We start from the raw sequence: 14,235 nt of genomic DNA on the forward strand, positions 1-14,235 counted from the left end.
AGCTCCCTGTGGCCGCGGTTCACCATTCCCAGCCAATGGGAGCTGCGGGAAGTGGCTGGGAACGGCGAACTGCAGCCGCTGGGAATGGCGAACTGTGGTCACAGGGAGCAGAGGGGCTCCATGCCTGCAGACACTCCAAGTAAACAAAATGTCCCGACCCACCAGCAGCTTACCCTGACAGGCCGGGAGCCAAAGTTTTCCAACCCCTGAAATATAGGGTCGGCTTATGAAAGGGTCATACTTTTTTGCTATTTTTACCTATCCATTTTGGGGGGTCGGCTTATAAACGAACGGGCTAATGACACTGGTTTAACATTGCTGTAACTTCACTGACTTCTCTGAACTTATTTCAGATTTATACCAGTGTGACTGAAGGCCAGGCTCCATGTTTACTTCTGAAACCTATAGCTGTGTAAAAGAGTTTACCCAAAATGTACCTCAGAAACTATTGCAGTTTTGACTCTCCCCGTTTTACTGTGAATCTTCAATAATCTGCACAAGTTCCATTTGATTTCTTCCTAGACAGGGCGCTTGTGGGCTCAACATTCAACTGAAGATAAGAGTCTAAGACACTAATTTTTTGACAAGCCACAGTTTCTCCCCTTTGAGCCTTCCCTTCCCTTCGCTCTTCTTGACAAGGCACTGTACTGACCCTCCCAAAGGACTGTATTACATGAAGACCACAAAGTCATCCTTAGACCAAGAGATAAACTAGGCCACTCTGGAGTGCTGCTTTCCAATCAGATCAGGTATTTTGGCTCTTCCCTCTGACATCATAATTTGGTACCATTAGGTCACTGATTAGTATCTGCATTGTTATTTGCTAACTTTTTGGATTCTTTAACTAAAAATATAAGAAAGCACCAGCAAATACTGATAATGTATTATCTACATCTTTGGTACACACAAGTAGCAAGAAACAATTTACACAAGGGGTTCTCAAACTGGGGGTCGGGACCCCTCAGGGGATCGCAAGGTTATTACATGGGGGGTCGTGAGCTGTCAGCCTCCACCCCAAACCCTGCTTTGCATCCAGCATTTATAATGGTGTAAAATATATTAAAAAGTGTTAATTTATGGGGGGGGGGTCGCACTCAGAGGCTTGCTGTTTGAAAGGGGTCACCAGGACAAAAGTTTGAGAACCACTCATTTACACTATATGTATGCCTGTATGTAAAGTTCCATAGTACAGATCAGAAGAAACTATCTGTGCAGATGCAATGTAAACAATGGCCCAGACACTAAGATGCTGTAAAATGGCATAGATTTGCTGATTTCACTCCAAGATCTGGTCATTTATTTGTAAGAATCACCCATTAAATCCAATCTGGAGTAAATTTGTTAATTATTGTTTCCATTTTGAAACAAAACTACCTTGTAACCAACAAGTAAATCATGGAACATTGTAATCATAATGTCCTTGACTGGAATATTTCCAGATGAAGGTAAACCATATTTACCTTGACTCCTGATGATCCTGGTTTCCCTTGTATTCCAGGTTCACCCTTATAGCCCTATTAATAAAACAACATAACTGTGTGGTTGAGAATATCAAATATAAAGAGATCCTGTTTGAAAACCTTGTCACAAAAGGGCACTTAACATATGTGTGACAGTAACAATCCAGCCCTCCGAAACTTGGGGGATTCTAAATGATCAGTACTCCTATTTTAACCATGCACTTGTAACCCCTCCTGCCTGCTGGCCCACCTTAAAACCCCCAATTTATCTTAATGTCCTTGAGGTTTAAACCCTCCCACAGTGACAAGTATCTCTCCTGGATACCAGAAATGTATGTCTGCCTCTATCCCCAAGTGGCAATGACGGACCTTCCCTTCCCAGCAGCAAACCTTCCCTCACCAAATATACTATGATATTTGCATATATCAACTTGATGTTCCCACACATCTTACTTAGCAAAGGGCCTTGCAAATCCTAGGACTTCTGAGTCAAAAATATTTTGGTCCTATAGAACAACTCATATTTTCAGCTTCTCAGATCTTCATTAAAATTAAAGAGGAGTTACTGATTAACCTGATCTTGGCTGTGTATAAATATCAATACAAGTTTTTTCCTGTGGAAGCACGACAGGATCCAGCTCCATATATAGAGCATAAGAGACTAATGCAACTTTTTTCTCAGAACAGCCACATCTATCACATTTTAAAATCAAATGTATTTATTTTTGGCTGTGCTCATTCTTGGCCTAACTCTGCTCCCACTGAAGTCAATGGGAGCAGAGTCAAGCCACCTGCAACACTTTTGAAAATCCACCTGCAACATAAGACTCAAAATAATATTTATATGCTTCTAAGCATGATTTATACAACTGAAAGCATGTATATATGAGACACAAAGACTAGAAGAATTAAGACTCAACTTCTAAAAGTTTTGAGGGCCATATCATGTAGTGCTCACTCAGCCAAAACTCCACTCATGTTAAATCTGAAGGTTATCCTAACAGTCCGATCTGGATTTACATAAGTACATGGGTCAAATTCATTCCTGCTATAACTCTAATGCAATCAATAAAGTTACATCTGAAATAAATTTGGCTCAATATTAGAGGGAAAGAGCAGCACATCACTTTAACACGATTAAAATATAAATAATTGGAAAACAGGCAGAAAGTTCTGGTTTATACTAAGTATTATTTGGCCCGTAGTATTGAGGAACATTTTTCAAGATTCCAAGGCTCAAAGTACCCCAAACTGTTTCTGAAGACGTTCCAATGCCTCATAACATGACAGGTAATGGTTGCTACATCTTACCAAGACTTTCTTGTATTTAGAAATTGGACTATCACATACAAGTTATATATGGGAAATTATAGTTATATTTTCAGTGTTTTTATATTAAAATAAACAAGCACATGACACAGAGTACTATAACTTTGTTATAATGATCCATAGGGCAATGAATACTCTTGACGTCATTGTCCCATTCAAAGTAAAATAGAGTAAATGACCTTACCTTAGGCCCAGATGTTCCAGGTCGGCCAGATGATCCCGCAGGTCCCATCACTCCCTATTTATTTAAAAAGAAAATATGACATTTCTAAAATTAGATAAGGGAGAGACAGCTGGCCCAGTTTTATTGCTTATTACATTTATCACAGAATCGTAAATAAATACGTCTGGAAGAGACCTCAAGAGGTTATCTAATCCATCCCTCTATGCTAAGACAGAACCAAGTATACCTAGACCATCCCGGACAAGTGTTAGTCTAACCTGTTCATAAAAATCTCTAATGATGGGGATTTCACAACCTCTCTTGGTAATGATTCCAGTACTTAACTATCCTTATCCTTTTTAGTTAGGTAGTAGGAAAATCTAATATCTCCCTTGCTGCAGATCAAACCCATTACTTCTTGTCCTACCTTCAGTGGACATGGAAAATAACAGATCACTGTCTTAACATATCTGAAGACTTATCAGGTCCCCCACCCTCACTCTTATTTGCTGAAGACTACACATACCTATCCTCATAGGTCAGGTTTTATCATTTTTGTTGTTCTCTGGACTCTCTCCAATTTGTCCCCATCTTAAAGTGTGGCAGCCAAAACTGGACACAATACTCTATGTGAGGCCTCATCAGTACTGAGTAGAGTGTAGCAATTACCTCCCTTAAATAACACTCTTGTTAATATACCTACAAATATGTTAACCTTTTCAGCAACTGCATCACACTGTTGGCTCATATTCAATTTGAGATCTACTATAACCCACAGATCCTCTTCTGCAGAGCTACTGTCTAGCCAGTTATTCCCTATTTTATAGTTCTGCATTTGATTTTTCCTTCTTAAGTGTAGTCCTTATTGGATTTCATCTTGTTGGTTTCAGACCAATTCTCTAGTTTGTCAAGGTCCTTTTGAATTCTAATCTCCAAAGTGCTTGCAACTTCTCACAGCTTGGTGTCATCTGCAAATTTTATAAGCATGATCTCCACTCCCTTGCCCAAGTCATTAATGGAAATATTTAACAGTATCAGACCCCACTAGCTACATCCTCCAAGTTAGTCAGAAAACCATTTATAATTACACTTTAAGTGTGGATTTTCATGTGTGTGCCCATCTTATAGTAATTTCATCTAGCCCACATTTCTCTAATTTCCTTCTGAGAATGTCATGTGGGATTGTATCAAAAGCCTTTCTAAAATCAAGATATATATCACATCGACTTCTTCCCCAACAGCCACTAGGCTAGCAACCCTGTCAAATAAGAAAATTAGGTTGGTCTGGTCTGATTTGTTCTTGACAAATTCATGCTGGCTATTCCTTATCAGTCTATTATTCTATAGGTGCTTACAAGTTGTTTAATAGTTTGTTCCAGTATCTTTCCAGCTATCAAAGTTAGGCTGATAGGTATATAATTCCCTGGCTCCTCTTTGTTCCCCTTTTTAAAGAAAAGTACTATGTTTGCCCTTCTCCCGTCCTCTGGGTCCTCACCCATCCTCCATGAGTTCTTGAAAATAATTGCTAATGGTTCCAAGATTGCTTCAGCTAGGTCCTTAAGTACCCTAAGATGAATTCACCATATGATTATGATACAATACAGAGATAGAGAATGTCATCTTTTATAACTCACTAAAGTCCTGATCCAAACACAATACACCCGGGGCCTTCTAGGACGTGGAATAACCTGTTCAGGGGAAAGGTGCATCTGACATGCAAGTCTCAATAAAAAAAGAATTGTGATGATAAATTATAAATTTGCTCATGGGAGGACACCTCATAAAATCAGCAGCCTACTTCCTGTGGTCTGATTTTTAGCATTGTCTGAACGTTCTGTATAAGGCTTAATTGTCCAGTGAGTGGAGTAATCATAGAATCATAAGGAGTCTGGTGGCACCTTAAAGACTAACAGATTTATTTGGGCATAAGCTCTCGTGGGTAAAAACCTCACTTCTTCAGATGCATAGCAATGCATAGCTATGCATCTGAAGAAGTGAGGTTTTTACCCACGAAAGCTTATGCCCAAATAAATCTGTTAGTCTTTAAGGTGCCACCAGACTCCTTGTTGTTTTTGTAGATACAGACTAGCACGGCTACCCCCTGATACATAGAATCATAGGACTGGAAGGGACCTCGAGAGGTCATCTAGTCCACAACTGCAGATGATGAGGTGGAAGATTTTGCTCAGCTCCAGTACAAGTTTTTAGAAACCCAAACAGAACTGGATTGGAGGGTGTTCCTTTCACTTCCTGATCATCAGAAAACAGGATGTGGCCTTCCCCAGTTGCCACCGTAAATGTGTCTACCCTCCTCTCCCATTAACTGGGGGATTTGGGGAGGGAAAAGTTAATCACTGAGCCATATAATCACTGGCAGACTTCAGGATTGGAGCATTTACTAACAACTCAACAACTTCAATCATTTTAAAATACAGCACTTTCAGCATACAAGCTCAAGTAGAGCCTATAAAAGAATGCCCCCCTCTTTTGCCAGATACCAGTGACAGAGATGCGTGAATAATGAAATCCACAACTACATTTGTTCCACTGAAACCTAAAAATTAATAGTTGCTAAGCCCCTGCCTGGGCTTCTCTTTTATCTATATAAAGTTATTCCCAAGTGTATTTTGGAAAAGATAAATCTTATTTTTAAATCATGTTTTCCAAGAGGGAATTCCCATTTACAGTACTTTTCACATCAAGTGTTAATATATGTTTTTCTCACAACTTCTCACTTTCATTTTGACTCCAGAACTGCAGGTATCAATAAAAATTATATATATATACTTAGAAATAAGAGTTAATAAAGGAAAGTCTCCTTAATGAGATACTTTTTGTCATCCAAGCATATCAATACATGGAAATGGTCAAATAGCTGTAAAATATATTTTCATATTCATGAAATCTTATTCCCATTCTTATCCAGTCTTTCCAATGCCTCTTTTTGTTACTCTTATTTCCAGGAACATTCAGACAAACATTTTCTGTTTATAAGAACATTGTGGGTGGTCTATAATTCAAATGACTATCTACTTCATGTATGTACAAGCAATCACTTCCATACAGTACTGAACATTAGAACCTAATTTTATTCAGAGGATATTGGGCAATGAAACTACCTCTATTCTTTTTCTAAAATTCCATGGGGTTTAAAACTTTCATTTAGTGATTTACTAGAGATGAACAGAGAGGATTTTAGTCTAAAGGACAGTAACCATCATATGGCACCCCTTCCGTTAGTGCTTCGCTGCAGCGTTAGCATTACGTATGAGCCCAAGATCATATGTAGCATTCCAGTCTACATCCCTGCAATTTAAATATGATAGTGCTACCTTTGAGTCAAACATTATAATGCATCTTCAGTAAAATGTAAACTAAGCTGTTACTGTTATCAATTAAAGGCAATTTAGACTTGTGGCAAGATTTAGAAACCTATTCAGAATGGACCTACATGTGATATTTAAACTAATTTTTGCATAATTTATAGCAACAATACTTTGTGCTTACAGTGGTCACCATGAGGAAGTCAATATTTATCAACAGGTCCCACAGATTTTTAACTGAAATACCACATTTTCCCCATAGTTAGACTAGGATTTATGGTGTGGTCACTGCACAGTAGTGACTAATCACTACTGACTTGATAGTGTTGTCTAATGTATGTAGCACTTTCAATTTGAGGAGCTTAAAGTGCTTTACCAACATTAATAAATTAATCCTTTGAGCAATCCTGTGATATATAATACTTGCCTATATCACAGGGCTATTCAGATGGTTAATTTGTTAACGTTGCGAAAGCACTTTGAGCTCCTCAGATTGAAAGTAGTTCATTTTCTTTCTCATCCACTTCTCAGTCTGGAAATTGTGTATGCAATGTAAGGTTTTGGTAGGATTCTTTAATATATACATATTAATATCTATACACTGCTTTAGAGATGGCAAGGTTGAAGTGAGGTTATTCAAGGTCACAGAGAAAGTCTGCAGCAGAGAGAGGAATAAATCCCAGGTGTCCTGACTTCCAGTCTTGTGATTTAAATCAGGAAACCAAGTTTTATCTGTCATGCACAAAAATTACAAGAACATGATCTTACATAGAACTGATATTCTGCAAATGAAACAATTTTCTGATGCAATGTGGGGAAAGTTTAACTGGACAAATCCAAAGATTATGGCATATAAAATTAAAAGAGGAGACTATGTCCTAAAATTTTAATGTTACACCCCTATTTTTCCAGGGCTGACTATATTTATGTGGCAGATAAATTAATACATTGTTGATGTTGGCAGTGTAATTGGGATAATTGTTACTTAAGAAGAACTTGTTACTGAATAGTTTCCCCAGTGTATTAAGTATAAACTATCAACTAGCTTTCCATCTGTTTCCCCCCCCCCCCCCCCCCCCTGGAACAAACATATTTAGTGTGACTAATACAAGGAAAAGTCCACTCTACTTTTTTGGTTGAATTTCCCTATGTTACTCAAAACATTCAAATCTTCCATGCATCAATGACTTATTTTTTAATCACGTGATAGGAGATGTGATAAATCAAATTGATTGAAGACCTCAGGAAATTATATTCCAGCAGATAACCAGGACCAGATGACATTCATCTATGTGTTCCAAAGAAAATATGAACAAAGTATGGTAGGTGAGTTACTGAAAAAATAAACTCCTCAATTCTGCAGACCTAGAAGCTGTGACAATGTGACTACAAAGGAACCCATCTAGAAACTCCAAAGCGGAACAAAGTGATGCAAACTCAGAAACCAAGAACACAAACCAAGTAGACTGGGTGTATATACAAACATAAGGAAACCCAGTGTAGCACATGCTCCTTCACATCCCCCCTGCATCCTGTAGTCATGCAACCCACTCATACCTATATCAGTGGTAAATAACCTGCAGTGTGAGACAGCATGTGGGTGGGAAAGTTTCACAAAGGGCAGGCACAAGAGTCAGGACCCCTGATCTGGTGTGGCCTTGCTGCCTGGTCACCCCTCAAACCAGGGCATGGCTAGAGTGGGGCGAATTTTTTTGGGATGAATAGTTTATTCTCTGAAAAATGTTGTTTTAGTTGACCCAAAACTATTAATAAATTTGACGCAATTCGTTTTGGCCAGTTTCAGAAAAGTACATGTGTCCTTATAAACTTTAGCCCAAAGGTTGTTAGGGATGCAGCAAACCCAGTGGAGGGATTTGAATCTGCAACTCCGGCTAGTTCTCTAGTGCGTGCCTTAATTACCAAGCTATAGAGTTATTCTCTTGCTCAGGTTCTTTCTTTGGCTCAGTGATTCGTTAAGTAACGATTGAGAACAATCTATGCCAGAATCATCTACAATCTGGTGTTGAGAGTGGTCAGATTTGAGGGGAAGATCTCAGTTTAAGTCCCCGGCCCAGAAAGAGGATTCCAACATGGGTCTCCCACATTGCAGGTAAACGCCCTAATCACTGGGCTAAAGGTTATACAGGTTAGACTTTCATACAAAGTGGATTTTTCTGATTTGCTGACAAGTTCCAAACATTTCTGGAGCCAATCCAAATATTTTTTCTGATTGCTCAGTTCTCTGGGTGAATTAAAAAAATCAATCACCCACCCAGCTGGTAACATCACTGCCATGGCTCCACACCCTTTCCCTTAAAGCCAAACATGCTTGCAATCAAGCTGATTTCCACAAGGGCCACTCAGGGCTGTGCTACCCTGCTAGCCATCAACTCAAGCTAAACATGGCTAAAACAGCACTTCTAATTCCCCCCATCAGCCCCTGCCAAAAAGCCATCCTGCTATCTCTTTTCTCAGCCACTGTGAACAACACCACCATCCTGTCTGTCACTCAGGCCCATACCTTGGGTATCACCCTTTGACTCAGACCTCTCTCTAGGTCCTCACATCCAGGCTATATGAAAATCTGGTTGATTCTTTCTGCATACCATCTCTAAGATGTGGCCTTTCCTATCCATCCCCACAGCTAAATATCTCGTCCATGCTCTCATTATCTTGTGTCTCAATTACTGCCTCATACTTCTCTATGGCTTTAACGAATGCAATCTTGCTCTGCTTGTATCCATTGAGAATGCTGCTGCAAAGATGATTTTCCTAGCCCATCACTTTGAAAATATATCCCCCATCTGTTTGCCTCCCTCTGCTGGCTTCCCCTTCTCCACTGCATCAAACATAAACTACTTGTCTTCACTTTTAAGGCCCTTCATGATCTATCTCACTCTACATATCATCTCTTCTTCGCTACTGAGATATTGATTTTCCTCTGATTAGCCCATGATACCAGCCTGCACTGCCACTTGTTAAATCTTCTTCTCCTGTACTCCCCCCACCCCCAATGCTTGGGAGGAGCTCTCATAAACTCCCACAAAGCTACCTCATTATCCTCCTTCAAAACCCTCCTCAAAATTCTCATTTGCTCTGATACCTACAAAAAAGCTTGACAAATGTTGAATTGCTCATGTGCAGAGACCACAGCCTATCACACAGACCAATATGGCCTCATTGTTTCCTTGTAGTCCCGTCTATCTATCTGTGTCCATGTGTTGTCTCATCTTATGCTTAGATTGAAAGCTCTTTTGTTTTGTGCTTGTATAGAGCCTAGTGCCATGGGGTCCTGGTCCATGCCTGTGGTTCCCAGGCAATATGGTAATACCAATAATAAGACCTGTGCTGTTTAAACTACTCAATACCATTTATACTCATTGATATTAACATATTTTAATCAAGAAATCCCAAGCATGAAAATAGACAGTTTGTTTGAGGGATTACTACATGTGGGACCAAAAATTGAAGTTTGTGCTGATTCTACAAATACAAATCTGTAACAATTAAAAAGTTCAGTATTGGCTAGGATGGAACCACGGAGGCTGCTTTCACATTAAATTCTTGACTTCTATAGTTCTGATCTAACTTAATCACTGCCTAATACAAGTAATAAAGTAAACTCCTGCATAAAAAGCCAATATATTTCAGAATAAAAATAGGCCTAGAAACCCATGTTATTTTTATTATAAAATTGAAATGTTTCTATTTTCAGTTAAAAACCATTTAAAAGCAGTATTATATGATGCTCACATGTATAAGAAGAAAGCATCCACAGATCTGGGAATTTATATTTAGTAAGACCATCTGATCTCAATTGCCAGAGTCTTATAGAAAATAAGTTAAATGAACAAAAGCCATAAAACAAATCAAAGCTTTAATTCAAAGAGAAAGAATTCTCCAAAGTACCCAGGCTTGTTTCCACTAAAAACGAAAGAAGCAACATTTTTATTTCTTGCAGTAAACTCAGATTTCAATCAGTGAAAGCTACCATCTGTTAAAAATTATTCCCATATACTCTGGAAAAAGGAATCATTTGTAGGAGTCACTAATAGGATTACTTCATGATTTTAAAGATCTCAGATAAATGAGTTACATAGCATTAAATGTAAGGAAATACGATTAGAGTTCACATACAAAAGATGTAGATCTTTCTTGAATAAGAGTCTTGCCTATATGCATTTTATACGGGTATAACAGAGGCTAAAAGGTTGAGCCAGTGGTTAGGCAACTAGCCTGGACATGGGAGATAGAGGTTCAAGTTTCTCCCATGCCACAGAGTTTCTACGTGACCTGGTGCAAGGCTGTTAGTCTCTGTCCCTGTTCCTTATTTATCGATTAGGATAATAATATTTTCCTACCTCTCAAGGGTGTTGTGAGGATAAATACATTGGGCAATTTTTTCAGACGCACCTACATTACTTAAGAGCCTATGAATCATAGAATCATAGAATCTCAGGGCTGGAAGGGACCTCAGGAGGTCATCTAGTCCAACCCCCTGCTCAAAGCAGGACCAATTCCCAACTAAATCATCCCAGCCAGGGCTTTGTCAAGCCGGGCCTTAAAAACCTCCAAGGAAGGAGACTCCACCACCTCCCTAGGTAACGCATTCCAGTGCTTCACCACCCTCCTAGTGAAATAGTGTTTCCTAATATCCAACCTAGACCTCCCCCACTGCAACTTGAGACCATTGCTCCTTGTTCTGTCATCTGCCACCACTGAGAACAGCCGAGCTCCATCCTCTTTGGAACCCCCCCTCAGGTAGTTGAAAGCAGCTATCAAATCCCCCCTCACTCTTCTCTTCTGGAGACTAAACAATCCCAGTTCCCTCAGCCTCTCCTCATAAGTCATGTGCTCCAGACCCCTAATCATTTTTGTTGCCCTCCGCTGGACTTTTTCCAATTTTTCCACATCCTTCTTGTAGTGTGGGGCCCAAAACTGGACACAGTACTCCAGATGAGGCCTCACCAATGTCGAATAAAGGGGAACGATCACATTCCTCGATCTGCTGGCAATGCCCCTACTTATACAGCCCAAAATGCCGTTAGCCTTCTTGGCAACAAGAGCACACTGTTGACTCATATCCAGCTTCTCGTCCACTGTGACCCCTAGGTCCTTTTCTGCAGAAAGTACTCAGTTATAGACTCACAGACTTTCAGGCCAGACGAGATCATCCTGATCATATGATAGACCTCTGATAGACTCTGATAGACTCCTCTGATAGACCCATAACCTCTGACTGAGTTACTGAAGTCCTCAAATCATTATTTAAAGACTTCAGGTTACAGAGAATCCATTAGTCTAGTGGATCTAGTGTAGATCAGAAAGTGATCTATGCCCCATGCTGCAGAGGAAGGCAAAAAAACCCAGGGTCTCTGCCAATCTGACCTGGGGGGAAATTCCTTCCTGACCCCAAATATTGTGATCAGTTAGATCCTGAGCATGCGGGCAAGACCAACCAGCCAGACACCTGGGAAAGAATTCAGTGTAGTAACTCAGAGCCCTCCCCATCTACTGTTCCATCTCCAGCCATTGAGGATATTTGCTATTAGCAGTCACAGATGGGCCACATACTATTGTAGGCAATCTCATCATACCATCCCCTCCACAAACTTATCAAGTTAGGCTTAAGCTCAGTCTTGAAACACATTAGGTATTTTTGCACCCACTGCTCCCCTTGGAAGGCTGTTTCAGAACTTAACTCCTTTGATGGTTAGAAACCTTCATCTAATTTCAAGCCTACACTTGTTGACAGTCAGTTTATATTCATTTGTTCTTGTGCGAAGAGTGGCCCTTAACTGAAATAACTCCTCTCCCTCCTGGTGTTTATCCCTCTTACATATTTATAGAGAGTAATCATATCGCCCCTCTGCCTTCGCTTTGTTAGGCTAAACAAGCCAAGCTCCTTGTGTCTCCTCTTATAAGACATGTTTTCCATTCTTCTGATCATCCTAATGGCCCTTCGCTACATCTGTTCCAGTTTGAATTCATCTTTTTTAAACACAGGCAACCGGAAGTGCACACAGTATTCCAGGTAAGGTCTCACTAGTGCTTTGTATAATGATAATATAACACTTCCTATCGCTACTGGAAATACCTCAACTGATGCATCCTATGATTTCATTAGCCTTTTTCACAGCCAAATCATATTAGTGGCTAATAGTTGTTTTGTGATTGACCAATACACCAGGTCTTTCTCCTCCTCTATCACTGCCAACGGATATATCCCCACTTATACCAAAAAATATTGTTGGTAGTCCCTAAATGCATGACCTCGCACTTTCCACTATTACATTTCATCCCATTTCTCTTACTCCAGTTTTCAAGGTAATCCAGATCTTCTTGTATGATATTCTGGTCCTCCTCCATACTGGCAATACCTCCCAACTTTGTATGTGCAAATGTTATTAGCACACTCCCACTTTGTGAGGATAAGGCTTTTCCTATAGCCATATTGTAAGGCCTAAGGCCTTTATCTGCAGCCGTATTAGGAGAACAGCAGCCATTAGCTAAGAAGCAGAAAGTCACATCCTCACATGCCATCTAAATTACATTAAAACAATGTAATATTGGGCTGTTAAGAAGGAGATCCTCTCCTAATAGCACCCACTATCACCAGATAGAGAAACAGATCTTAAGATGGTTAAAGAAAACTTAGTTTGATAGCATTCTGTCTGGCAAGAAACCACTTATCAGTAGTTGTGGTTTTATCTTTATGGTCCCCATTTCCTTATAGTCTGTCTATATGATATCTGTCTGGTTCTTTGATTGTTTCTGTCTGTTACATAATTAATTTTGCTAGGTGTAAATTAATTAACATGGTGGGATATAATTAGTTAAAGAATTTTGTCACAATAGGTTAGGATTGGTTAGTAAAATTTTAGTAAAATGATTGATTAAGGTACAGCTAAGCAGGACTCAAGTTTCACTATATAAACTGGGGTCCAAAGAGAAGTTCTCTGGGAACCAGCTCCAGGACACAGTCCCAAGATCAGAACTGCCAGACCACAACACTCTGCCAATGACACCATGCAGAAACTGGAGCCCCCCAGATGACCTGATCCTGACTGGCCACCAAGAAAAGTTCATCCGTCTCATTGAGAGTGGTGAGCATTTTATGTGTAGTATGTGCATTCTGTTTGATTAATAAATAGAAGTTAAGTAGGGTATTACTGTGTAAGGCTTTTTCACTGGTAAAAGACCCCATAAACCCGCAAAAGATTAAACCCTGAGTCCAGTGGGAATGGGTGTTTACCCGGAACCCAGAGGAGTAGAGCCCAGAGCTCGGAGGAGTAGAGCCTGGAGCCCACGGAGGGGTAAAGTTAGATGCCTAAATTAACAGGGTTACGCCTGAGCCCTAGGAACAGGGTAAGTGTGGGTGCCTCTAGAGTGTGTGAGTAACAGAGAATTTTGTGCAGTAACAACTTACGCTGTCTGTAACATGGAGCCAATCATGCTGATGTAACCCATTGTTTCACTGTATTATGCAGCATCTTCTAGAGGCCACTCCACAGCAGAAAATAGCTTGCTACCAATTATTCTAGTTCATTCTTTAGCTATAGTGGTAGAGGTCTATGCTGCAGTACTGAATGTCCAGGGCCAAACTTTGCTAATGATGGCAGTAAAAGCAGGACATTACACTTACACATTAAGAATTTGATTTTTCTTTTTAAATAGCCTAGGAAATTACATGAAAAAACGTACAGCGGCCCCTGGTGATCCTTTTGCTCCTGGTTGCCCTGGAGGTCCGATTTCACCCTATAATTGAAAACATCTCACATAAATATAATATTGGTGCAAAAAATAAATTTGATTACAAAACCCTACTTCTACAGATTAGTTTCACCAGGATTGATTTCAAAGTTTAGAAGGTCTAATTAATTGTATGTTAGCCTTTTACATCCCATACTGATTGCTCTAATCACAGAATGAAAAAAAAAGACCAAAAGATTTGCAGTGT

General features: G+C 39.7%; 1 protein-coding gene across 2 annotated transcripts in view; it reads right to left on the reverse strand.

The window, feature by feature from the left end:
* The window catches only part of LOC135876406 (collagen alpha-1(XXI) chain-like), a 155,937-nt gene that overhangs the window by 34,749 nt on the left and 106,953 nt on the right, over nt 1-14,235 (reverse strand). For both annotated transcript variants that reach the window (XM_065401602.1, XM_065401601.1), the window contains 3 exons: nt 13,980-14,033; nt 2,974-3,027; nt 1,461-1,514 (listed from right to left, as the gene is read on the reverse strand). In XM_065401602.1, coding sequence (XP_065257674.1) covers nt 1,461-1,514; nt 2,974-3,027; nt 13,980-14,033 — 162 coding nt within the window. The remainder of the gene's footprint in view (nt 1-1,460; nt 1,515-2,973; nt 3,028-13,979; nt 14,034-14,235) is intronic.

Source organism: Emys orbicularis, chromosome 3 (genome assembly GCF_028017835.1).
Source record: "Emys orbicularis isolate rEmyOrb1 chromosome 3, rEmyOrb1.hap1, whole genome shotgun sequence".
NCBI lineage: Eukaryota > Metazoa > Chordata > Testudines > Emydidae > Emys > Emys orbicularis.